Genomic DNA, 27295 nt, shown 5'->3' with positions numbered 1-27295 from the left:
CACATTACCAAGTGATTATAACTTGTCCTTTTACGGAAGATCTACAAGGACGTTTTTTGATAAACGATTTATATCTTACGATTGTTCATTGAAATCAAAATAAATTAACGAAATATTCTACATAATGCGAATAAATTATTCATAAAAGGGAAATAATTTATATAAAATACGAAATATAATTTACAAAAAATTTTAAGTCCTTTTTTAATAGATACATATATACTTTACATGACACTTTACTTCTGCCAATATCAGCCTCTTCATAATTTTCTTGCAGGGAGACGTGCTTTCACATCGCAATCAATGTAACGCTTAATCCGTCTCGTCGATGCGTTACATCGACAAGAAACGATAACGACGATAAAGTAGGATGACAAATCTCATACCCTCCTTGAGCTTTCCATTACGAGATAGGATACTTGTAAATATACATTGTTAAACTAAGACGTATGTACATAAGCCATAAAAGTGGTTCGATCAGGAATTTCAACATTCCATTATATTATTAAACAGTTCCATTTATTACTTATATAGGAAAATATCATTGTTGATATTATAATTTATTCAATTAAATGAAAAGGTTATCGCTGTTAAATTTTAATTAAATTATATAATATTAATTAAATTATATAGTATAATTGGATGAAGCTGAAAAGAAAGAAAATTATTTAAATCATTATAAATCCTTCTTCGTATACGTCACAATTCTTTATTATATTTTTCTTGTTTATCTGTATACCCTCTTATAACATCTCTTGTACGTATATTTAAATTTTACATTTTAAAAGTGCCTTGCACTTCAAGGCTGTGACTTTACGTACATGATCCGATAATAATGATGGATTCATCGATCATTCGAGGATGAAACGTGAGAAACAATTAATTATCTAATGGCAATGGTGATTCTAATAAGAAAATAATAAAAAGAAAAGAAATTTCTTTAATAGTAATATCAAAAGGTCTCCATCAAGCGTAAGAATTTCACGATGATTTAACGAAAAAAAACGATCGTACAATTGGCAGCTCTACGTTTTATTTTAAAAAGCAAAGATAATTGTTTAAACATTATATTTTACTGGCGTTAATTTGTTATCTTCCACAAAAAGAAGAAAATTCAATTTCACTTCGGCACGAAAATTCAGGCCGTTAAAATATTATAAATTAACTTTCGTTTTTTCATCCGTTAGCACATTCTTCGTGTATAGGCATATATATATATATATATATGTATAATATATATATATATATATATATATATATATATGTATAAAACATACATATATAACAACATAAGATCGTCAAACTTAGAACTTTAATTGTTTAAGATTAACAGAGTTAAGTTATCAAGGTGGCCATATAAATGAAACACACGCTTATCGATGTTACGAAATTCATTAAAATTTTGTTTATACGACGGAATCGTGCACGAAACGATGTAAATTATCAACCCTTAATTATAAACTTATCTTCCGTTGCTCTTTCGACGATGTTTAAAAAGAGCAAAGAGAAAGAGCGAGAAAGAGAAAGAGAGAGAGAGAGAGAGAGAGAGAGAGAGAGAAAGAGAGAGATCGTTTTCAACGTATCGATTTCTGAATTTATACACCGTCTACCCTCTAGAAGCTAGACAGCTAACGAGGTACGTTCACTTAGCTCCCGACTCATTCTCCTCCTTGTGCACGAGTACGTGCTACGAAACTTAGAAGAAAGATATTTATTCCGTGATCCCGCGTGGCAGTCTCTGACGATGTTGGAAAATCGTGAGTGGAAGTAACAAGAGCCAAGATACGGCGATTGGCCATTTAAGGACGAATCGATGAACTGGAAAATACGTTAAATACCATCTTCTAATTATAGAAATTATTAACGTTTCATCGATCTATTCAAAACTGCTTTTCGTTCTATCTCTCGCGATCGATAAACTTCCTGAATCCTGAACCTCTTTTATAACTTGAAACTCGCGATAAATAATTTCTTAACGATGATATTTAAACGCTTAAAATAAGACTAATTTGTAATACTTCTTAATCTTCGAAATTTTCCGACGGTCTACTTTATTTAAGATGTTTCCATCTCAACGGTACGTCGAGAAATGATTCACGATGTTCGCGATAAATAAAAGAAGGTTAAGCAATAATGAATTTCTCAAAATATTGTCTATGTGTACGCGCGCCCGCGTGTGTGTGTAAACATATAAATGTAAATAGTACAGATATGAAAGTTTTTTTTAAGCCAACAAAACTGAATTCTCATGTTTGTTTGTGTTAAACTACGTCGTTCAAAAGGACGGTAAATAGTAACGAATTTAACGGATTCCCCGATGATATTTCCGTCACTCTGTTTCTTTCATCATATTTAAGGGATCTCGCAAATAACGAGCAAAAACTTCTGTCTTAAACATGTCAAAATATTTTCTATTAGCGTTGTTTTGTCGTTCACGCCAGGAAGGTCTACTTTTTCTCGTCTGCAGGCCCCAATGTACAGTAAATACAGGCGAGAGTACTTTAAATTGATAGCCAGCCACAAACATCTCATAAACCTGAAACAGAGAGATAAAATTCATCTTTAATCCATCGATCTTTTCGCTTCCTTTTTTCTTCTGTATATCCTATTAATAAAAAAAAAAAAAGAGAGAGAAGATAATAATATCGTAATATCGTTGAAAGTTAAAAATTCTTTCCAAACTAATAATTTCAAAAGACGCCTCGAAAATAAATTGGTTTTTAATATCTTAGATTCTTAAAAATAGTTTTCATAGAAAATACAAGCATATATCATGTATACACGCGTACGCATATCGTACGAAGTAAGTAAAGGAAAGAAACTCGGCGAAGAGGATAAAATCGTCGCACGGCGGATCTAATATGAGAAACGTTTCCTACGAAAAATGTCGGAGAATTGGTTTCTCCTCTGTGAAGATACGATAACACGAAAGTATCCATGTCTCGCCAAATACATGGTGAACGTAGCGAGGAAAAACGAGAGGAAGAGGGAAAAGGAACGTAACAAAGTAGTATCCAAGTCCTTTACGATACCTTCGTCACAACTTTCAATTTCGAAATATGTATGTACTTCGAGTCAATGAATCTTTCGTTTGTTCGATCTGTTTCATAATTCAATAATAAATAACGAGAACATCTAAATAAATTTTACGATCTATCTTAAAAGTAATTTACTTAATATTGAATTGATTAAATCCTATTCATTTTATTTTTCCGTCTTATTCTCCTCAATCTATTTACGTGTCCAAGCTACATGATAAGAACGCATAAGTATTCTATTTCCCAGAACGTATTAAATTTCGTACACGTCCCAAAGACGACAAAATTAAACAAACATGCAGGAACTGTATGTTTCCCATGGAAGGATGCGCGTCATTAAAAACGAAGAGAGACAATGTTGTAATCTCGGCCTCGGTTTACCAACCAAGACAGCTTGGACGGACATGACAGAGAGGATCCAACCTTTTGCTTCTCCACGTTGAACGTGTTTTCCTGGATAACCGTATGTAACAATAACGTCCGTGTATGATACCATAAATCCGTAAGACGATTATGTTACGTAGTATCAAATTTCTTGTGGTATATAAAAGAATCGAATTTAAATTGCTTAACTCGAATTAAATCTCTTTAAATTCTTTTATTTTCTTTCTATCATTATCCACCGATAATTTCTAATCTAACCGATCTCATTTCCAATCGAACAAAAAATAAAGATAACATTTATACACCTACTAGTTAACAATCATCGAATATGAATTAATTAGATTAAAAGTTTACAAGATTTTTCCAAGAATTACTTTCGTTATTCGATTTCAAATCTCGTATTACCTTGAATAGAGACATCATATCTACGGACACGCGACGAAAGATGATTAACATAATGAATTGCGATAGAGCTAACTGATATTACGGAAATTCTATGAAATATGTTTATCTATCACACCCTCGAACGCTCTCGTCGACCATGATCGTCGAGGATGCGAGTATAATATCGAAGGTAAGTAATTTTGACTTCTTAATTAATTAACGCAAATGCTAGCGAGAGAACGTGGGAATATTCTGAGTTAATATGCTTCTTCGTTCGTTTACTGGTTCCGCGTCGTAGCATAGATACGAAAGCAGACGGGATTGATGGACGGGATCTAATCTCGCTGTTCTCCATCTTCGAAGCGTAACCGTGAATAATTATACGTAACGACAAGATGACACACGTGCGACAGCCTAGAGACGCTCTACTTGTCTCGTAGAGACACACGACGATGCACAACGTATAATTTCCAATGTTGGGAAGGGTAACGCTGCCAAAACAATTGTACCTAACAACTCCAACTGCTGCGCGTTGATTAAGCAATTTACATACGCGTACCTGCTTCCTATATTCGTCTTGACGCTCGATTAAATCGCTCTGACTAGACAGAGATGTGTGCGCTCATTTTTATAACGCAATGTCTAAGTAAATACATATCCGAGTTTTCGAATATGTTCGTTGAATGTTTGATATTGAAAATTCTGATCTACTATTATCTCTTCTATTCTAATTAAAAGCTAGATTATATAAATGTTCAAGGAAAACATTTAAAATACTCTGTATATTCTGTAAATACTCTGTAAAATACTCTGAAATAAAATCTTTCTAACTTCTGTTTGTATTATCGATATTATCGAACTCGAGAAGAACATACGATTTCTAGATAATCGTCCTTTTGAATTTGTCAATAGAGCAACGGTAATCACTAATCAATGACAATATGCAAACATTTCGATAGGTTTGATTGCATATGTTTTCAAGTAAATATTACATATGATTACCTACGTTAATTAGTCCACGGAAGTTAACTATCTCTATACCAACACTATGAGCTATTAATAGGTCACGAATGACGATCAATCGATTTCCATAAACAAACCTACTAAAATTTCAAATCTACGAACGTACTTTTCTATATCCGAAACGAAGCTATCCAAAATTTTGTGTTGAAATAAATGATTCTTTTCAAGAAAATAAATGAGAGTAGACGAAAATTTTTCTTTTTTTTTTTGCTAATCAAAAGTGTAACAGTTGTAAAAAGATTCATAACGAGTTAATTTATTATTAGAAAAAGGTTAAACATATAATAGCATAATATCTTAAACTATTAGCATAAAATATTAAACTACATTTTCTAATATGATCCTTCGTAAAAATGTATACTATACAGGAAATATAAAATAAAATAGCTTAAACGATACGATTTCGGCAATTCTTCCCTAAGTGGTTATCGAGAAAGATACACGATATGCATGTGTCTGGTTGACTTTCACGAAGTTTCCGAACACGCTCGACCTTCCTTCGGTATAATAATATAACGACGAAGCTTTGAACATTCGGAATTCTATTAGATAACCGACAGAACTTCTCGAGTCGGCTTCACGCTGCATGTCCGCGATCCAACCACCGTCTACTTGAACAATCCTCTGGCTCTTGCATTTATGTAAATTTTCGTAATTTCTACAGATGCTGTTATAACGATCGTACTTCAGATATATAGATATATATCAATCTATAGGTCTTCAACGTGAAGAATCGAACAACAACAAAGTACGATAAAAGTGTCCTTCTAAACTAAACTACTTTCATAAATTCAAATTTATGATAAAAATTCAATAAAGTCATAAATCATAATGTATATTCATATTATATCGTACTTACGTGTTTTCTGCTAAAAGCTTAAAATATACTATACAATCTAAAAACAGAGAAAAAAAAAGGAAAAAAAGCTAAAGAAAAAATGAAACATGTATTCGATCGATGAAGCATGCGTAGATACCTACCATCTCATCTTTGCATAAAGTCTCGCAGGAAATGCAAACACTTAGAACAGAAATACATTAATATATACCTACATATCAGCCAGTGTAGTACAAATATGGTCAAAAGGTTCCTTCGTAGTTGCAAAGCGCACGTAAATGGAATTGGACAATGTGGAGAGTGTGGTTTACGTCGCGTGTACCTGAGGGAAATGTGTTCGGGTTAATTTCACGCTTCGGCATCGGAGAGAGAGTGCTAGCAACAGCAACAACAGCGCCACCAGCAGTACCAGCACGATCGACATCAACCCTGCTAGCAGTGGCACTATTAAGGTCACCGACCATCACGGCCATGGCACGCCAGGCTAGCACAGCTGGCTATTCCCTTCCTTCGATTTTCCTCTCCTTCTATCTTCCACCTACTATTCGCAGCCGGTCCTATTATTAAATTCGATCGAGGCAAGAAAACATAGAAGATAGAAGAAAAAGAGGAAAAACAAGAAGAAGAAGAAGAAGAAGCGATTCATCCGTCACGCGAGCGCGAAACTTTGCTCGACGTTGTCCTATCTTTCAACCGCACTGTCATTCTTCTCTCTCCTTAAGAAAGACCGTTCTAAGCTCTCGACTCGAAAGAAGATTCGACGTGGTCTTCCTAGTCTTGATGACGCATCCGTCTTCTTTTTCGATCGATCGAAATACCTCGATTGACCTAACCCATCTAACTCAACTACAACTTTTTATTCCAAAATATATATATCTACTGAAACGATCTGAAATATCAACTTTCATTTACTTGCCATGTGTCAAGAATAATGTTTATTGTTAGATAGAATTATTAAGATAGAATTAAAACCGACGAATAAAATTTGATCCTTTGAATAAGAATAGAAATGATATAATTCCCAAGGATATATGCGTTGGAATTATTTCAATCGAATGGCCTATCTCTACGTGACCTTGCATACGCGATGCGTACATTACGAATTAAGTAAATAAGGAAAAATAATTTTTTCTTTTAGGACAGTAACGTCGTAATGAATCTCAAAGAGAGAAAGAGAGAGAGACAGCGAGATGGATAAACTAGCGTGGTAAATCTGATAATTGAGTTTTATGCGATCGCACGTCGGTGTAAATCCAAGCGAATAAGGCGTCTCCGGCCGTACGCCGTTACCACTTATCTTACATTCCGAGCATTAAGGGTAGCTTAGGAACGTGCAAGGGAACGAACATTCGAGGGTGTCGCTAAAATGACGAGAACGGAAGAAGTCCACGATGCAAAAGCGTTGAGTGAAAAAAACTTTATAGAATGTTGAAAGAAGAAAAAGAGAAAAAGAGGAAAAATCATCATGGTTTAATTCGAACGACCCTTATTATGAAAAAAATGCACTCGTATTAGCGTACGAGGTATTTAAATTCCAATCGGTTATTTCCATCCTCGTCGTCGGTCTCGCCAATTAATTTTCTACGTAGGAATTAACTGCAAAATTAATGATATTCATATTATCGATTCTTTCTAATCCGATCGAAATACTTTTTTTAGTATTATCCTTTGTCCTCGTGACGAACTCGTCGATGAATCTCATTACGAACGAGGAAACAAGTTGGAGATGAAAATTATTATCTCCTGTCTTTCCTATCGATATGTGAGGACACAATTTTTCCAATAAAAATTAGATTTTTTTTTTTTAGATTTATACGTGATATCGTTGAAAAAGAAAAACGAAGGAAAAGAAAAAGAAAAAAAAACGTCACGTAGCAATTGGCAGGAAACAATGGTGATCGGATTCATCGTCGATCATTCATTTCCAAAATCCGTTCTTCTTCGATCTGCGATTCGTGCCAGCGTTAATCGCTCAATCAGCGGGAGTGACTGACGGCGATGAAGCTTCAAAACGAGCACACTATCACGTTCAATTCGATTTCAGTTGCTTCGCATACACGAAAAGGTCTTTCTCTCTCTCTCCCTCTCTCTCTCTCTCTCTCTTTGTATCTATCTATCTATTTCTATCTCCCTCTCTCTCTCTCTCTTTCTCTTTGTATCTATCTATCTATTTCTATCTTCCTCTCCCCCCCCCCTCTCTCTCTCTCTCTTTCGTAGTAGTAACGCTGCCGTATTGCGGTAGGACACGACGCCGGCCTTAAATCGAATGAATCGTTATTACGTGCTACTGTATCACCCCGATTAATTGACGAATCATGCTAGAACGAAACGAGGGAAGATAACGAATCACGTTGGTTATCCACACGGTTCATTGATCTACGTTCCTTCCGTCAGACATTTAATTTAATTCCGTAGAAAATGTATATCGGCGATCACTCTAAATCAATTTCTCTGTATCGTATACGATATACGATGTATGTAGATACGTTTTACATGATTACACGGTTTATTATTTTTGATATCCTCCAATCAGGTACCATCAAATGCGTAGATCCAATTAATTCACTCAAAAATTCTATTCATAACAATTCTCGATACAATTTTAATGATTAAAACATTAATAATAATCAATACTACACTCGACGTTGTTCAAATTCCTTCCCGTTCTTCGATAAATCACGAATTATAGTCGCTGACAAAATTGAATATTTAAATCAAAGAATACAATTTTAATTTCGTTCAACAAACGGTATAAGCTTCGAAGATGTTCAAATTCAAATATAATAAATAAAATCAATCTCACGGAAGCATAAAACCATCGACGTTTTATACGAATTAAGAAAATGATGAATAAAGTATAACTGATTATATGATTTCAACGTGAGAACATATTACAAATAATAGAATATAGAAAATAAGGAAAGAATAAAAATATCTATGAACTCGAAAGAAATTGAAAAATAGTACGGAAAATTTGCGCTAGATAAATCGTTCAACTAGACACCGAGAAACTTGGAAAGGAAAAAGGAAATAAAAGACTTTGGAAACGCGAACGATACCAATTCTCATTTCTCCGTAGGGAGTAGATGTTGTGCGAACGAACCACGAAGGAAAGACACGAATACCAATGTATGTAGAAAAGGAAAGGTACTATCCGATTGGAAGTGTTACAATGTCTCCTAACTCACACGTTTCCCTGTGTACGAAAACACTCTTTGTATGTAAGTATGTACATACACTCTACTCTTCTACGCTAGACTTATCGGTACACCGACGAAAGAGGGTAGAGCATGGTCGTGTGTAGATTTATGCTCGTTTTATTGCAGCAACGAGTTAAAAGGTACTTCGTTTTACACGAAATACGAAACTGTAAAGTCTCGCACAAGGATTTTCGTTGCACGACGAAATTTTGTTATCTCTAGGTTGTGACAAAATTTGTTCTTCCAACGTAGTTCTCTCTCTCGCTCTCTCTTTCTGTCTCTTTTCTTTCTCTCTCTTTCTCGCAATAATAGTGTATAAATAGAGTAAGCTTTTCAATCTGTAGAACGTCATTTTCATATGTATTATATTCGTAATACAATCGATTGTGAAAATTAGATTTTTGTAAAGTAGAATTCTATAAAATTCAGGTCACATACTCTCTCTCTCTCTCTCTTTTCCTCTTTAGCAATTTAAAATATTGATTAATTTATTTTGATTTATATGAATCCTTTATGTGAAAGCTTGTGATATTAGTTCATAAAAAAAAAAAAAACAATACAATATATGTGATCGATTTAGTCACGAAATTCCTCTCTCTTTTCTTTTTTCGTGCAAGCAGAGAAACAATGGAAAACGATAAGAGAACGCGAACGATGGTTGCACGCGTATACGTGCATCGAATGCAATGCTCGGCGTTACTTCGCTAATAAGAGCAGATTCCTCTCGTGCTTGTACTGTGCGCAACATGGATGAGGAAAGAATTTCCCGGGATGGATACTCTCCTCTATCTATATTTTCTCACCGAATAGGAGGATTCAGGAGTGGTTACAAATCGCACCAGGCTTTAAGCTTCCACCTCCGATCCAAATGAAATACCTCGTAGATGTTGAAAGTTGGAGAGTATCCCGAATATTTAAGTAATATCTCAAAATGCAAAACGGCTGATTCGTTCGTAAATAATTCAGATTGTAATAAAAAATGTACTCGTCCTCGAAAAATAATAAAAAAATTTCCTAGGTATTAAGTTCGTTAATCAAGCAATATCATTCATTATTATTTTTAATTTTCATCGAACAATTTATGCATCTTATTTAAATATTCCAATACATTATCTCAATATTTCCTTTCCTTCTTCTTTTTTTTTTTTTTGAAAAAAATTTCATGAGTGATACGTTATTATCATAAAACCATTCCCGTCGCTTCGTATGTGCATACACTTACACATTCCAATACGATGTTACGGACACAGAAATAAAGCTAATCTGTGGATTAAGCACGGCAATACATTCGTGAATGCCAATTTACAACAGCACGCGTATGCCAAAACGACAGGGTAACGTGCTTTCCTCTCGAATGCGTACGTTCGACTGTACGACGAGAGATGTATCAAGTTTAAATTGAATAATGCTTGTTCTGCAAAATGAGCCTCCATCGTCCGATAACGACGGGAATGATAATACGTAATTCAATTAATGTCCCTAGTGCGCGAGAGGTTCGCTCGTTCGAGTTTGCTGCATCCCCCAAACTACCATCGTGTGCGCGTTTGTCTCCACCCTCGTTCCATTGCCGATTTCACGGCTCGCCCCTGCTCTCGCCAGCTCTAAAGCAGCTCGTAATCGGACATAGGAACGTGAGTGCGCGAGTTTTCTCGTAATACAATTCACGTGTACCAACTTTATCGTACGTTCAATTGCTATCTCTATCGACTCTAAGTAAATCCGATAAACTGAAAAAAGATAAAACCAATAAGGATTTCAGTATTTCAATTAAGTTCCTTCGAATTAAAATACATTCCCCGTAATAAACGATAATAGCCTATGTTAAAGTAGTTGTTTCGTTTTTTCTAATTTCCTTTATCACATGTTTTGTGTAACCATTCTATGTATCTGTCTTATGTACAATTCCATCGTATCAATGTCCACGATTATTAAGAATCGTTAAAAAATAATAAAAATAAATTGTGAACCATGGTTATCTTGGTAAATATAGTATATTTGTCTTTGTTCATAAATGTGATCGCATGTTAAAATCGTATTTTCAATGCAATACTAACATTACAGTCACGCAATCATGGAGCTTGTTATAGGATAAGAACAAAGCTATATAATAACAGAGCTGGGGAAAGAAAATAAAAAAGAAATGAAAGGAATATCCCTTCTCCAAATGTTGTTATTCGCTTTTCATTGTACATAGTGGAAGAGAATCGTGCATCTACTTATTCGATCACTTTTTTCTTAAAAGAAAGTAGAAATGTATATCCATTTGAGACAAAGTAGAATACCTGAGTATTTCTCGTATATCCATATCCCATGAATCTTTCGTCGTGAGCTGGCGCAGTATCCTTTGCCACGTAGAACGGTTCGTAAAGGAATTCGAAATTTGTCACTTCGTGACTCACGTAAATCTTGCCGTTTCTTATGTTCTCGTAATTCTTGTGAGTTGGTGACACGTCGAACACCCATCTGCGAGAACGACCAAATAAAATAAAGTGGTTTAATATAAATTCTGTAACAATGTTTTGTTTATTATTTTGATAACACTGATCTCGCCAGCAGGATCGTATAAATAAAATGAAACATTTCACATATGGATCATTTCAAACGAAATCGATCCTTTTTTTGTGGTAAAATTTCCGTTGTCATTGAATACCAAATATTTTATAACCTTTAGTCTCGAATAAATATAGATACAAAAATTTTTTGAAATATTAACATTCGAATATGCGAAAAATACCTATAATGTCTGTACATATAACTAGGTATATTCTGCCAGAGGTGTGTTACGTGCTACATTCAATCGATCACTACGTTTTTGTTTATACAGTGCTCATATATTTATAAAGCGTGTGCTGGGAGAGAAAAGTTCGAGAATATACTGTAATTTTTTCCAATTTTTTTTTTTTTCCCCGAGAGTTTACTGCATGCACAACGCGCAGTTGTTGGCAAAAATAATAAATGTTTAAAAAACCGACATTCATCGTGCTTATATTTTTTATTGAAAAACTTCACCTCTTTCAATACAGTGAAAAATAAAATTATTTCGAACATACCGTTCTCAAAATATAATATTACATAAAATTATGATAATCAAGATAATGATTGATCAATAGTAAACTGTGTCATCCGCCGTCCTGTTCTCGTAATAAAGTCAACCGACTTGTGTTTACAATGATGTATCTCACTCGTCGACGTCTTACAATCAAATGAGATCGAGAGACCTTTCATTGGATATAAATAAATACAAGGGCGGGAATAGAATAAGCCACCAATTAGTTGTATCCTTACAATCGATTTTCAATTACGAATAAATTTTACGGAAATAATCGGATAATCGAAAGAGATACGAATCTATCATTTCAATTAATAAAATACCTTCGATTACGATACGATTTCAAAATTAATGAATGTAATCCATTAAAAGGACCATAAATAAAGAATTATTAAAATTATAAAGTGACTCTTTAACGATCTTAATAAAATACAAAATACTTGCCTCGTAAAGTTCGTGGCAAATTGATTGTGGATGAAAACCTTTTGATGAAAGGGTCTAGCGAGGCCTTTTCTCGCCAGTCTGACCAAGTCTGATTTATTCGATGGAAATCTGACGCGCGAGTCCAGCTCGTACGTGGGTATGACGTAGGCGCACTTGTCACAGTTCTCATTCCTAAGGAAGTCGTCTAAAGCACTAGTGAGATTGAGGCTTGGTACGATGTCGACGTCCGTTAAGAAAACGTAATCGGATTGGCAATTTTTCCTAGCTAGATTCCGTAAATGATTCTGAGGATAAACGTTTCGCGTTCTCCAGTTCGTTTGCTCGACGGAAATACCAGACATGAGTTCGTTAAGGGTAGCTTCCGGTTTGGCACAATCAACGATGTCGGGCAGGGCAAAGGTACGGGGTTGCTTCTTGAGTGGTTTGACCCTTGGCACGGCCAAGGAAAAGGATATCCTTTCGCGTACGGGTTCGTAACACTTTTTAAGATAAAGCAAATATTTTTGTAGAACTTCGAACTCCTCGTCGCCCGCGGCGTACAAAGCAACAGACATTGAACCGGTCCATTGATGAGCCACTTCAACAATCGAGTACAACTTCTCGATGGAACTCTGCGTGGCAAGACAAACTCGATACATCTGCGAAAGCTCAGAAAATCTAGACCCGACGAAGATCGAATCGAACGTTTTGAAAAGCCTACGGGCATCCCATCTGCCTAGTCTCACGTCGAGGTTTAGCCTGTCAACTGTCGTATGTCGATAATCCCGCGTCGCACACTCTTCCTGTTGCTCCTTGAGAAGGGTACCGAGATTCCAGTCCGTGGCGGCATTTATCTCGAGTTCTCGACCTATCGAATTCTGCGTGCAAGTTTCCGATTGTAGTAGTAAGAAGGTCAGCAGCATATTGGACAGTGCCAAAACGATCACGCTGGTTAAACTGAGGTTCCATGGTTGACATCGCAACTACAATCAAAAATATCGAATACGATTGTATCTAAAGATTTTAAATGTCTACATTTCGATTTCTATATGTTTCATTATAATCATTCTTATAATTTTTATTATAATCATTCTTAAAATTTTGAGTTTTTATGTATTAGACGACAAAAGTTAAACAAAGAAACTTCTTAATCGCACCTTCCAAATCATTTTATGGTCCTAATTACTCGGCAACAAGTTTCTTGTCGGTTGGAAGGGAAGATACAAAAAGCATTACGAGTCTCAAACTTTGTTCAATTGCTTAATGCACTCACGGGAACAACGTGTTATATCGTTAGGATGTAAGTATAAACATAGTATGTAAGCAACCGGTTTAAGTTACATAGAAACACTGAAATAAAAACTCGTCTACCGCTTAGATATCAATAATAAGTTTATAGGATGCCTTTCCCAGACGCATTATTCGTACCAGCATACCAACAACCTAAAGTTATCTCGGAACAAAACCCAAGAGATAAATCGTTTTCCGCTTTACTATCTTCCTTTGCATTCTATTGGATACCCCTAGGCTAGAATGTATCAAGAAACGGATGATAAAGATGAAAAAGACTTGAACGTCTCTACTTTAACAACCACAACCAACGTGCGAATGAGGACATTGAATAGTTTTCATTTTATCTCAAAATACGGCTTACGATGCAGTTACAATATTTTGAAGACGGTCGATTTAATTTATCTTTTCAAACTAAGAAATACATTATTCGCAAACAAGTAGAATGGAATTTTCATTTTCAATCGTTTGATTTAATAACGATGAAACATTATAAAACATACTCGAGTCAATTCGGTTGAACAAAAATAAATTCAATTGGGACATCGACTATCAAACGTCCATGAACAATGATTATTTCAAAATCGTACGAAGAGATAAATGTACATACGTACATTCGTGTTTCTATTCATGATGATTCATGGTACTCGTAATAACGACGCAATTATAGTGCTAAACGGAAGAAACAGATTGTAGGTATTGTATGGTATTCACCGAAGTGCTCCATGGAAGTCCAATGGGACAGCCGACAAAATTTCACTTGGATATAGTGCTCGAAACGATAATGGACCATATGACTTCCTGGACCTGTTAAAATCAAGCTGCCGCACCGAACGAGGTCTCTCTGCAGTAACGCGTTAGATGAACCGCACTGCACGGCTTAGGACAATGGACTTGGCATCGCCCTTTAGGGTCATTTCGGTAGACATACCAATCGCATAAAGAGAAGTCCTACTGCGTGCAATTAAGACCACAACCAGGAATATTCATGGTAAAGCTCTCAAAAGTAAAGAAAAAACGTTTAAAGATCGTTCAGAATACAACGAGAACTAATACATATATGCATTTTAAAGAATAAATATTTGGGTGTATGTAAAATTCTGTTTTAAAAGCACACGGCTTATAAGGTTAAAAAATAGTTTTAACAATTTTATATATAAAAACACTTTTGTACCATCCATTGGTATATTATATTATACACAGGTAAAAACAATCCTAAAACTAATTACTGAATGTGTTAATGAATGTGTTACATATAAGTTAGTTGGTTAGATGAACATGAAATTAAAAATATCTTAAATATTTCTTCCCTCATTAGAAAAGTACTATATAAAATATACAATGTTTATTAATGTTATGTTATAAAATATGACATATATATATATATATATATATATATATATATATATATATATATATATAAGATTGGCTCTACTTTCTAAGCGAAGAAATTTCTACTTGCTAAATTTGAAAAATGAAAAGGGGGCTAAAAGATGTTCGCACGTCCGCTGCAGAGATTTTTGCAACGACTCGACTTTGCGTGCAACCATGCGAAGGAGTATAAAATGCGAGACGTTGAAACAAAGTGTCACACGGAATAAAAACCTTCTCGTCCTCAGAGAATCCAACAGAGGCCCGGAAAGGACGTGTATTTCTCGTCAGGTGTGCACAGATTTATTAACTTGTCGTGAGTTTACGAAAAGTGAAAAGGAACAAAGACTAAAATTAAAAGAAAAAGAAAGATACAGCGACATGTGTTTAGCTTACAACTATATAATATAATTTTCTCAATTGTATAATATAGTATAATTTTCATTCTAAAACTCTTTACTGAGACTCGATCATGTATGAATTCCAACGACTATTGTTTCTTATTTTGTATCGAAATATTTGCCTAATTATTTCTTTATAATTCAACTGGTGAATAATATAATTCATTAACTCTTAACATATATCCTTACAGATTACAACTGTATCTATTATGAAAACAACTTATAGAAATTATTCGAGTGTACTCAAAAAAAAAAAGACAACGACTTGAAGAGCCCTCGAACGTAAGTGGGCAAAGCTAAATAAATGAAAAGTGACTCTTAGCCACGCTCCAAACAATGTTCCAATTGATCTTATTACACCTTTAAAAGAATGACACGTAGATACTGGCATATCGCTTTTGTAACTCATGTATTTTCACGCACAAATGAGGCAATGAACGCGAATAATCCTGGAATCAAATGCGTCTCGTTGACGTAATTGGCAAGGAGAGTGAGAAACACGGCCTAATTCTGTCGTAGGACATAGGAAAGCCACCAATGAGCCAGGCATAAGCGCATCAAACGCGTCAAGTGCCAACGGACGAAACACCAGTACAGATGACCTCTACCATTACATGTACCTCCACTAGCAGCCCACTGCCAACTAGAGAATGAACAAGTACCTCTTACCTCTTCCGATCAGTCGGTATAGCTACTTCTAAACGCGTATGATTATCGCTGTTATTGTTGCCCCTGCTACTACCGACACTGTTCCGTTCTTGGTGTTACATCGTAGTTCAATTGAATACAAGAGAAAGAGAGAAGGAGAGAAAGGGAGACAGGGAGAGAGAGAAAGACGGGAGAACAGCGTGATTGATTATGCGAGCACAGTGTTATCACCGATTCGAACTAGTTCCTACGTTCCACGGTAAACGGGCGAACGTTACACAGTTAACCCATTATCAAATTGTGTATTCTCGGGCTTTCGTTGCACATCCAAGCCTCGAAACCGCAGCCTATCTCGTACAAGATAGGAAGTACAAGGACTCGCGTCCCGATTGACTTGTCTCTTCCACGCACGTTGTTCGAGACATCGAGAAAATGGTCGAAACAGGTAACGAAATTTATTTTCGAAAATGCACCTGTTGAACATGGCCATCCAAATGTACGATCTTTCTCGATGATATTTAATATCTATTTACTTTTGATCCTCTTATAGAGGTATTGCAACCAAGATTTGTCATATTTAAATACGAAGCTTCGAATTTTGATTTTTTTTTCTCGACTTGTTCCTAGCTTAACGAACATCGGTTTTCAATTCAACGTTCTTTAATTTTACATCAAAACATATACGTATATAGATATATGGTACGTTGATCTTTCTGACAGATTGAACGCTTATTGCTTTTCGGTTGAACGATTCTTTATCGTCTTAATTAATGGAATTCCATGACTTTCATCTATCGGAGCGGAATTACTTTTATAACTTCGTTAGAGAAACAAAGGCCCGAGCATTCCCTTCCCCCAAACACTCACCTATCCTCTACAAATAATCGAAATATTTTGTATGGTGAACGAACGAGTATTTTTTCCGAGATCGATCAGTTTTTTTATAAAAAAGAAAAAACAATAATATTAATAATAAAAAAAAAGAATGAGATTTGCTTCGAATCGTTCACGTTCGAAGCATCCGATGAAAAAAAAAGGATGGATGAAAATGGTACGATAGATAAAGAAAAAGAGAGAAAAAAGATGGAAATAGAAAGGAGAAGAGAAAGAGAGAGAGAACGATGGTTGGTTGGTTAGTTAGTACGAGGTGCATTTAGGTGAGTACAGTTCTCTTGCGAATGAGAATCCGTCTATAAAAGGCAACGTAAATACCTCATGTATCCATTGGATCTTCCTACGAATTTTTCGTCTACTCGATCGATATAAACGAACGAAGAACGAACGGGTTGTGTAATGGACGAGAAAGAGAGAGGATGACCGCGAAGATTGGAAGCACGGAAAGAGGGTAAATTCCGCCTTTCAATTCTGCTACCGTTCCATTTTACTTCTATCTCACAATCAGTGTCTGGATGCCTACACCGACGTTCCCTGGTTCGCTAGCTGGTTGGTTGGTTGGCTGGTTGGTTGGTTGGTTGGTTGGTTGGTTGGTTGGTTGGTTGGTTGGTTGGTTGGTTGGTTGGTTGGTTGGCTGACTGACTGACTGACTAGGCTTGCTCCTAACTTACCTCAGACTAAACTGAATACCGTTCATTACGATAACCTCTCTCACATCGACGAAAGCGTCGAAGACGACGACGTTGAAAAGCTGAGAATTGGAAATTCTTTGAAAGTCTCTTTCGTTCGAATCTTCGCACACTCCTTTTCCCTTGTCCTTCTTTTTCTTCTTCTTCTATCTATCTTCTATCTTCTATTTTCTTTCTCCTTCGTACTATCTATCTCCTTTTCTGTACTTTCTTTTTTGCTCCTTCCCCTTTACTCTTTCGAAACTCTTAAACTATCCAGACGGATACGCTATATAAAAAGCCCATTGAAAAGAGATGCGGATCGTGATAATAAACGAATACGCCTACCTTATCCTTCGTCTTCCAAAGAACAAGAGATACAATCAAACGCGCGTATTATCGGACTTTTAGAAAATAGCTTGGCTCACGATTATCTATAGGTCGAAGATTTTAAGCGTTCCGAACCCTTCCTTTGTTTTCGATCAATTCGGTTCAGTTCGTTAGTAAGTTTACTCTGCAACGATCCACTGTTTAGAGCAGAGAATAAAAGCACACAAAGAACATATCTAAAAAGGAAATATTCTCGGAAGATGGCAAAGCCACCCAAGTTTCTGTTTACTTTCCTTTTTCTATCCATGGGTGCTTATCTGTCTCCATCTTGAATCCAATCTGTTAAAAGCATTAATTAGAGAGGGCTTTCGATGACGTCGCTTTAAAAAAGAAGCTATTTCTCCTTGGAAAACGCGGCATACAGATAAACTATTATATGAAAAGAAAAACGAGAGAGTACACTTTCGTCGAGTAGGGATCCACTGCAATTAAGGGACTCACTTCTTACTACTCCTCTTCCATCTTTGCTTGAGTTCCTTGTGTTCCTTGTGTTCCCTTTACATCTTTGCGCGATAATTAGCACGTCTTCAATTTTACTCGTGGTGCACGTATTTTATTTACATAACCACCGAGATAATTAAGCAAACTGCGATTCTATAATTTGCCACTAATAGAAGTAGCTAAGGAAAGATACGAGAAAAAGGGAAAGATGACGAAAGAAGACGTAAAAAAAAACTAGACGTGCGAGGTCTTTCCCTTCTCTCATTTCTGAATGTGTAAATCGTGTCAAGGAACTTTAGCTACGTGTGCCTTCCATTACGTTTAATTAACACGCTGTTTATCTTTCCGCGAACTCGTAGAAAAATCAGAACGCGAGCGAGTTTTATAATTCTATGTATAGTGTTGAATAAGTTTCTTAAAAATATAAGATACGATAAAAATTTCTCCGTGTACTTTCATTTGATATTATACACGTATGTATATATAGAGTGGTAAAATAACATGTTCATATACATTTAGTCATAATATTGTTCATCAATGAATATCTACGAAATTATATACCTATAACATAACTATATATAATTATAGCAAACGCAAGCATCCGAAAGATAACTTTTGTTGTAATGATTGATATATATATATATATATATATATATATATATATACACACATATTTATACATATACTAATTAATGCATAGTATCGATATATGGAATTATTATCAGTAATTAATGGAGGAAGAGATATAGACGCACGGCTATCTGATAATCGATATTCTAGTAATAATGCGTATACCACGCGTAACTGTAATACTCTCTATACGCGCGATGTAAGCAATTATAACATAGTCTACAATCATCTTGATAGCGAATCATTAGCCAAGATATCGCAGCCACGAAATGATTTGAGACTATTTCAAACTAATGTACTCGTATGATAACTAACAAGCTATTATTTCTCGTCTTATTGAGAATTCGCTTTGATTATCAAATAAAACAACTAATTTCTTCAAATGAAACTTCAAATTTTATAGAATAGAAAATATGAGGTTTTCACGAAGGAAAACACGTAGTATTATCAACTAAAAAAAATAAAAGGAAGAAAATATCGATTATGGAAACGTCGTTACTCGTGACACTCAATGTAAAAGACAAACGATATGGAAATGTAGTTTAAACCTTTCTCATCCGTCAGTTCGTTAAGATAGCTTTCACATACCAATTTCAGGATGATTAATACCTCGCCCGAAGCGAGCCAATCAGCAACGCCAAGCAACGATATCGCACGCTCTTACGCTTGCATGCATGTACTACATACATATGTGCCTAGAGAGAAACGAGAAACGAAAGGTGTATTGGAGAGAGTGAGACAGAGAAAGGGAGAGAGGGAGAAAGAAAAAGAGAGGGAAGACGAGAGAGAGAGATGGAGAAAGGGAGAGAAAGAAGGAGAGGTAGGAGAAGAGATAATTCTCATTGTTCCATAGCGAACGCCCTCGAGGCGACTACCACTTCAAAGGCATGAATGGCTAGAGTTCGACACAGCTCTCATCGAAGCAGAGTCCGGCGGGTAATGAACTGCCCTTCGGCAATTGCAACTAACGGTAACAGTCCAATAACCCGACCAAGTGCTGGAGATCCATTATCTATTTACATAAGATCCGCCACGAACCGACTAAGAGTTAACATTGATCATTTAACCTGGTTGTATATTTTCTGCAAGTTAAGTTAGATATGGTACAACGCTATATCAGTGTACAGTATTTACTGCACATGTCGACCGACAGAAAAGGCAGAAAAGTCAAAAACTATTACAAATTCGCTTCCATAAAAACGTATAAAAATGTTACGCAAGCTTTGTTCAAGCTCAGCCATACATTTTAGTAAAAATGATGAATGCAGAGATGCGCGTTTGTTAAATTTGTTTTCATTAATCATTAATCAAGTCAGTCAAAAACTACGAAAACGCTACGTATAACATCGAAAGTATTATATTTACCCGAATACTCCCGATAGATCGAAACAGATTTCTACGTGATTATGATCGAAAAAAAAAAGATTTAATTCGATCGCAGTTTTCAAACGATTCATTCGATATCTCATTAAAACTAGTACTTTTACATTTTCCCTACCATTCAGTCTACCCAATCTAGTCGTTAACTCCTAAACATTTGAAAAGCTTATAAAGCTTACCAAATCAACGGATCGCTGTATCGAAAAGTCAAAGTAACTTTCGCATTTCGTATTGGTCGTGGTTTGTTTGAAATTTAAATGCGTTTCTGAACTGGCGCAGTTTCGCAAACGTAACGAAGTCAACGACTTTAAATCGACTCTCGTTAGCGCCGTAGCATATTTTTACTTTGAATCACGAATTGACTAGTCCAAATAGTCACGCGACGTACCTAGAAGGATTTTATCAAATGTACATATCGCATGAAACTTTCGCAATGCCAGGCCACACCATGGTTAACGCCTATCCCGTGCCGATTCCAGAATCAACTTCACGATCTATTTTATGTATGCTCAATTATAATTATAATAGTTATGATAATGTCGCGTGCATAACTGGGAAAGTCTCTGCAACGAATAGTAATTTAGAAATAATGAATTCGATTTCAATAAAAAAAGAGAGAGAGAGAGAGAGAGAGAGAACAAAAAAAAACAAGTGATTTCATTAAAGTTAAAACTTTCTAATCGCTTTCGAGAGCAATTCTTTATTTCCCCCAAGATTCGCTTCGTGTCGTTCGTAAGTACTCGCGTGCGAGAATTGCTTGGAAAGATTCAAGGCCATGAAAGACGAAAGGCGCGCGCTCCCCACATGATAAGAAAAGGGGTGGTAAGGCGCCGTGAATCATCAGTAGCGACATCTCGTTTTGTTCAGACAACGTGCTACGTTAGCGACGATCGAAATTAAGGTACGTGGAAGAGAAGTTTAGGAAGGAAAACGAAGAGACGACTTAAAAATCGATAGATTTTGTAGAAAACGAAAAGAAGGTGAAAAAGAATGAAGAAGATAAATGAGAGAAAATAGAAAAAGAAGAAGAATTAGAAAGCGAGTTTGATCAAGGCAAAAGGGGCTCACCTGAATCATTGATGTGTATTGACACGCAAGGCAAACCACCCCTTCTAGTGGTAGCCCGTTGACGAAATCAGTCTCTGCCAACCCCCGTTGGCCTCAATCCGCGTACATTCACCAAAGCCACTAGCATTAGCCTTTCTCATCCAACGAGAAACCCCTAGCAGCCGTCCTCTAAACTCCGTTCGACTTGTCCTTGGCCTGGAACCTTCACGAGTTCGTTGCTATGTATACTAGGTCCTTGTCCTTTCCAGCTCTTACACTTATTCTACGCTTGTATCGCACTCGCGTCGTAACGACGACAACAACAATGTCTAATCGATCGCATCGAAAGCAACGACAGATAATAAGAAGAACGCAAGTTTATTTACACGCACTAGGTGGAAATTACGTGTTCAGCATGAGCTTCCAAATCGCTCCACTGATAGCGCTTCTGTGAACTTAGAAAGCGCGCGCAACCTGTGGATCGATTCCGACTTTTCTCTCTTTCTCTCTCCCTCCTCTCACCCTCTTTCTCACTTTCTCCCTTAGCAAGTGAATTGTGAATATGTAGGTGTATACCTGTGTGCTCGTAAAGCTCTTCTCGTTCTCTAGGCAATGTATTAATATATCTAAATATCTATGTGTATATGTGTACGCGTGGAAGACTCGACTACACATACTGAAGTGATTTTTTCAGCATCTATCAGATGGACTTTTAAATATCGTTCTGAAAACTAGGACGACAATCGCGAAAAGAAATAATTGGAAATGATTCGTTTTGACCTCTCTACTATTTTTCTTGGTGACTTCTAAAGATTCGTGTTATATAAAAAAGAATCGAGATGTTATTGACTAACTTAAATAACAGATTTTAATCTAATATACACCTATAGTAATATCTAAAGTAAAAGAAGAAAAGGAAAAACGAGAAAGAAGATTTTACGTAGTACTTCACGAATATATTTTCTATCGACTAAAACTTTCACGATATAACATCATTTCACTGGGAAAAGGCCATGAGCGCATTTTCGTTGTAAAAGGAAAGAAAGAAGAAACGACCAAGCGGAAACCGTTTAAGCGCCACGTAGGAGTAGGTGGATTAAAAAATAAAGATAGGATACTTTAACGAGTTATATCGCGGCATGAATATAACTTTCTTCAAGACACTTGCTCCGGTAACTAGCAAATTATTTTTTAAAGCGTAGTCTAATCCCACGCACTTACATATTCATGAGTACACTAAAAACAACATTTACATAGGGGTTACGATGCAATGAAAGAGACAAAAAACAACAGAGTGGGTAAAATATAATGATAAGAAAAAAAGAGAAAGAGAAAAAGAGAGAAATCTAATTTCGTATGAAAGCTGTTTTAGATTTTTTCTTTTTTCTATTAGAATTCGCAGAAAATAAGATTAAACCGTATAGATAATATGATCGATTGAACATCAATTGCTCGAAATCTTGAAACATCGTACTTGAATCTAAATAAAATTGTTCTTTTGTTTTCGAATAATTCAAGGAAGTAGTACATTTTTGAATAAAAAATATCTAACATTTGAAAATAAATGAAGATCCTTACGATAGTACTTACTTACATGTAGTAATCCAATCCGTTTTTATTTCCCATGTCTCTAGATCGTCCATCGTTTAAAATCATCGGCGCACGTTCACTCGCTTCTGCGATCTCGGTGAAGTCAAAAACATTGAATAATTTCTGAATCTTGTAGAGGCAAAGTCAGTAGTATACGCATTTCCCCAACGTACCGTACGCTTCACTGTCGTCCGTATAAACAGTGTACAAGTACGAGTCTCTCGTGTACAAGTACACATATCTACCTACAAATTCTACCCCTTCTCTCCTTTAACTCTTCTTCTCCTTCAAACTCCCTTCGCGAGGAAAACCAAGCTCCTATTCGGATATAACAATGAAACCGACGGAGGAACTCCCAAGATAACATTCCTCGAATAATTTATATCGATGGAATTAAGTTTAAATATTTCATGGTTCGACTAATCTCACGGGTACCACGACAGTTTATATACGAAAGGAACGTTTATAACGAAGTAACCGGAATCATGTTTCTATGTCTTTTCTCTGTTTTACTTTCTAGAGAAACGTACTGACCATATATAATAACATAACACGATAAGATGTCTACGTATAAATGTAAAAAAATAAAAAGTAACACTTTCATCGTAGCACGGGCTAACTATCGCAATACGAACGAGATTCACTGGCTACATTTTTCTTTCAACTTTTCGCGGTAATAAGTATACGCTGCGAAAAGCTACAGTATAACACTTATAAATGGGTCCTGGAAAAATGATATATACATTATAACGAAATCAAAAGAACAGCTGTAGTGTTAGTTAATGAAATGTAGCCATTCATATATTTTAATTAATTTAAACGAGTCGCTGTACTGTAACAGAGAATAAAAAAAAAGGAAAATAGTAATGAAATAATTCGGTGACGTATTTAACGACACGATAGCAGGATGATACATATTTTAGTTTCAAGTAAATAAATAATAAATTATCTTACTTTTAGATGTTCAGGAACTAATTGCTTGTTTTATTAATTTATCTACCAGTTCTTTCTCATGTAAATGTCGTTGTCGCAAAGAATCCAGATAAGAATCCTCGAAATGGTTCGAAGAATTTAGAGGGATGCAACAATTCGTCGATTTTCCTTGTTTCTTGATCTTTCTGGATGAATTCGTCGTACTCTTTTTTGATATCACAAATTTAGCGGGACGATTTGAATGATTTTTCCTCTCGACGCTATCACTCCGTCCATTTACCTTCTTTTCCGTAATCGATGAATTCGTATGGGTCTGGAAAAAGTAAAAAAAGAAGGATCTCCATAAATTTCACGTTTTTCCTTTGGCCTTAACATTCTATAGTATCACGAATTCAAGCGGGTAATTTCACAATGAGATTTCGTACAGAAGATCGAGCAAAGCCGTGCAAATCCAAAGGGAGAAAAGGGAGAAGCAGAAAAAAACGCTCGACTTACCTTCGGATCGGTGTTCCGATGGTTCAAAGAAGGTAGAAAACATTTTCGAGGCGCGATGCGTCGCGACTGTGAACACAAAGAAAATCAGTGTTTCGCGGTATCGAGAAAAGAAGAATAGGAGGAGAACTATAGAAGATCTTTCCTAGAAGAAAATCGAAACGATTCTTTAAAGTCGAATTTCTTTATCCCCTTTAGCCGTATCCTTCGATAAGATACGATCGAACGGTAACAACTTTGTGTGAAGATCGTTCGATCATCGGCTACGAATCGTCTTATCTTTGTCTTTCCCTTTGTAAATCTTGGAAAAGAAGAGGAAAGGTCGAAGTATGAAATCGATTTCACGCTAGATACGTGATGCATCCCAATCCATTGTAGAAATCGTATCGATGATGCGAACTCTCTATATAACGCATATATGTATATGTAATATAGGAGAAATCTGTATAGATATAGATATATAGTTAAACTGAAAGGATGTGTCTAGTACTGTGAACAGTAGCTTTCGAAAGGTCAAAGATGCGTAAAATCAAATTTCAGTGTCCTGCGTTACTACAAGCATAGATCCTACCTATTCATGAATTTAGCTACATATGTAAAGCTCGGTCAGGTCCTGCACTAGAAGCAAGCAACTCTTGGCACTTCTGCTCTCGAACCTTGCTGCTCATTGCTCGCGGTTCCTGTGGCTCGCGTCGTTCGCTTTGTGCTTATAATTGGATTCACGTTCGAGTGGCATTGCTTAAACCAATACCATCTATGCCAATTTCGAATTATATACTGATGCAGCGACGTCTTTCACGTGAATTTAACGTTTCAGAATGATGCTTTCTTGTCCTTTGTCGAACAAAGGTTACGCTAGAATTAATTGTGCTTGGTTTACTCTAATAAATGATCTTCTAGGAATCGACTCATTTCTATATGTGGCGTTCTATTATACCAATTATGATAGCAATTATAGTTAAAAGGTTAGATTAGAGATTCTCAATTATTTGAAATTCACGGAAGTGTGTGTGTGTAACTGGCGTACTCCTTGGATAGATAAAACTATAGTTATAATATAACAATGTGAATAAAGTAAAAGACGTGTATATATATATATATATATATATATATATATATATATAAAGGACGTATATGCATATGTATATATACATATTAAAACAAGGTGTCCCAAAAGATTTGATCCATACTTCAGAAAGGTATCGAGGGGATCCTATTGAACAACTTTCTAACTTCTTTTCTCTTTTTTTTTTAAGTTCTGCTTGAGCTCTCATGGTATAATCCAAAAGTTTTATCGCGTACCTCACTTTGGGAATCATTGAATTAGACTATAAGTTGTGATAATTAAATAATTGTTTTAAATACTTTTGATTCATGATATATTCAAGAAAATTTAATCAGAGGTTAATAGTTTTCGAAACACGAAAATTCATGGAAATTATACTATAAAACACTAGTCTAAAAATCTACGGAATTTGTAACTTTTCACTTTCATGATTACCTTTCTCTCGTATCCATTGAACATTTTATATATTTAATTGCCATGTACAGCATCTACTTCCCGAAATCATTAAAATCCTTCATAAACGTATCACCGAGCAAATTGACAAAATTTTACACCGTAAAGATAATTATTTCCCCTAGCTAATGACAAACGCGAAACACGCGAGTGTTAAATTAATATTCTATTAATCAATTGGCGTCACGGCTCGTTAGAATTCTCATGTAGTATCGCTTTATGAAATAAAAAATTTGTCAACAACAAAATCTTTCATTTAAAAAATAATGAATGAAATGTAAAAATCTTATCAATACAAGCCTCTTTCATAATCGATGATATTAAATAAGAAATATTTTTTTACGCGAAAGATGTTTGACGTTATTAACGTGAAATAATTATTAAGGTGCGTAATTAATTTTGTTAATAAATTTTGTATACAACATCATACCAAGACTCAGCTATCGTTTATATTACGTGTAAAGTGAACCAGTCCTCGTTCACTGTGCCTCTTTGCATTCACTAATTGGCAATTAAATATCGACCACAACATAACTGAACGACGTTCGTGTCAATTTATCTGTTCGTGCCTAGCTCAGCTACAACATCCGTTACGTTTGTTATATCTTTTTTTAATTTCTTTTTTACTTGTTTCCTTCATCGGACACCTACTCTTTCTCTCTACTTTGACTCCAGTGAACATTCGATGCGAGTGCCGGTTACGTTGGATCGTTACACCTTTCTGCTAATTACAAGCCACGCTTGAAGAAAAAAAGTCACTCAGCAAGTTGAAATTGCGAAATGTCGAAAAAGAAAAATGTTAAAGCACTTGATCATTAACTTTATCGATTATTCAGCTAATTTGACATAAATCAATACGTCCCTTTGATGTCACTTATCAAAACGAAAATACATATAAGTGAATACACGCTGACATATCTTTTAAATCAGACGCTATTGTTGCTACGAGTAATCATCATAATATTGTCAATTTCAATAGATGAATTGAAGAAATAATTTTAAAAAAAGTAAAAGGAAAAAGTTTGCGGAATCGAATCTCAATTACTCTAATCTCAATCATCCTATGTACCATATATGCATGTATAAAAAGATTCCAATGGAAAAGTACGAACTCGTCGTAGTTACTAATAGATTTTTTCGTATCGATGCATTCGTACCTTGAATCTTTGTGCTGTGTGAAGTATATGCTGGCGGTTGCGTTCACTAACCGAGTCCCCGTATGACCTCCGCCGCATCAGCCACTCTCTCTGCAACAACAAACA

At 35.6% G+C, this 27295-nt stretch overlaps 2 protein-coding genes across 6 annotated transcripts in view; both read right to left on the bottom strand.

Moving 5' to 3' along the window:
* Nucleotides 1–176: 176 nt before the first annotated feature.
* On the bottom strand, nt 177–23594 carry LOC122631379 (beta-1,4-glucuronyltransferase 1). Of its 2 annotated transcripts, XM_043817016.1 has the most exons (5): nt 23094–23594; nt 21521–21722; nt 12361–13322; nt 11150–11330; nt 177–2536 (listed from the first exon to the last, which is right to left on the bottom strand). In XM_043817016.1, exons 2-5 carry the CDS (start codon nt 21527–21529, stop codon nt 2330–2332), a joined length of 1359 nt encoding a protein of 452 aa, XP_043672951.1. In that variant the 5' UTR covers nt 21530–21722; nt 23094–23594; the 3' UTR covers nt 177–2329. The 2 variants fall into 2 exon arrangements, with proteins under 2 accessions (XP_043672951.1, XP_043672949.1); XM_043817014.1 differs by lacking the exon at nt 23094–23594 and having other exon boundaries at nt 21521–21940.
* Nucleotides 23595–23864: 270 nt separating this feature from the next.
* Nucleotides 23865–27295, bottom strand: part of LOC122631378 — a 10128-nt gene continuing 6697 nt past the window's right edge. For 3 of the 4 annotated variants that reach the window (XM_043817011.1, XM_043817013.1, XM_043817010.1), the window contains 3 exons: nt 27191–27280; nt 24518–24583; nt 23865–24335 (listed from right to left, as the gene is read on the bottom strand). In XM_043817011.1, coding sequence (XP_043672946.1) covers nt 24054–24335; nt 24518–24583; nt 27191–27280 — 438 coding nt within the window. In that variant the 3' untranslated portion in view covers nt 23865–24053. The remainder of the gene's footprint in view (nt 24336–24517; nt 24584–27190; nt 27281–27295) is intronic. The other variant, XM_043817012.1, reaches the window with a different exon arrangement.

Source organism: Vespula pensylvanica, chromosome 8, assembly GCF_014466175.1.
Source record: "Vespula pensylvanica isolate Volc-1 chromosome 8, ASM1446617v1, whole genome shotgun sequence".
Classification (NCBI taxonomy): domain Eukaryota; kingdom Metazoa; phylum Arthropoda; class Insecta; order Hymenoptera; family Vespidae; genus Vespula; species Vespula pensylvanica.
This window is presented reverse-complemented; position numbering and strand designations above follow the sequence as displayed.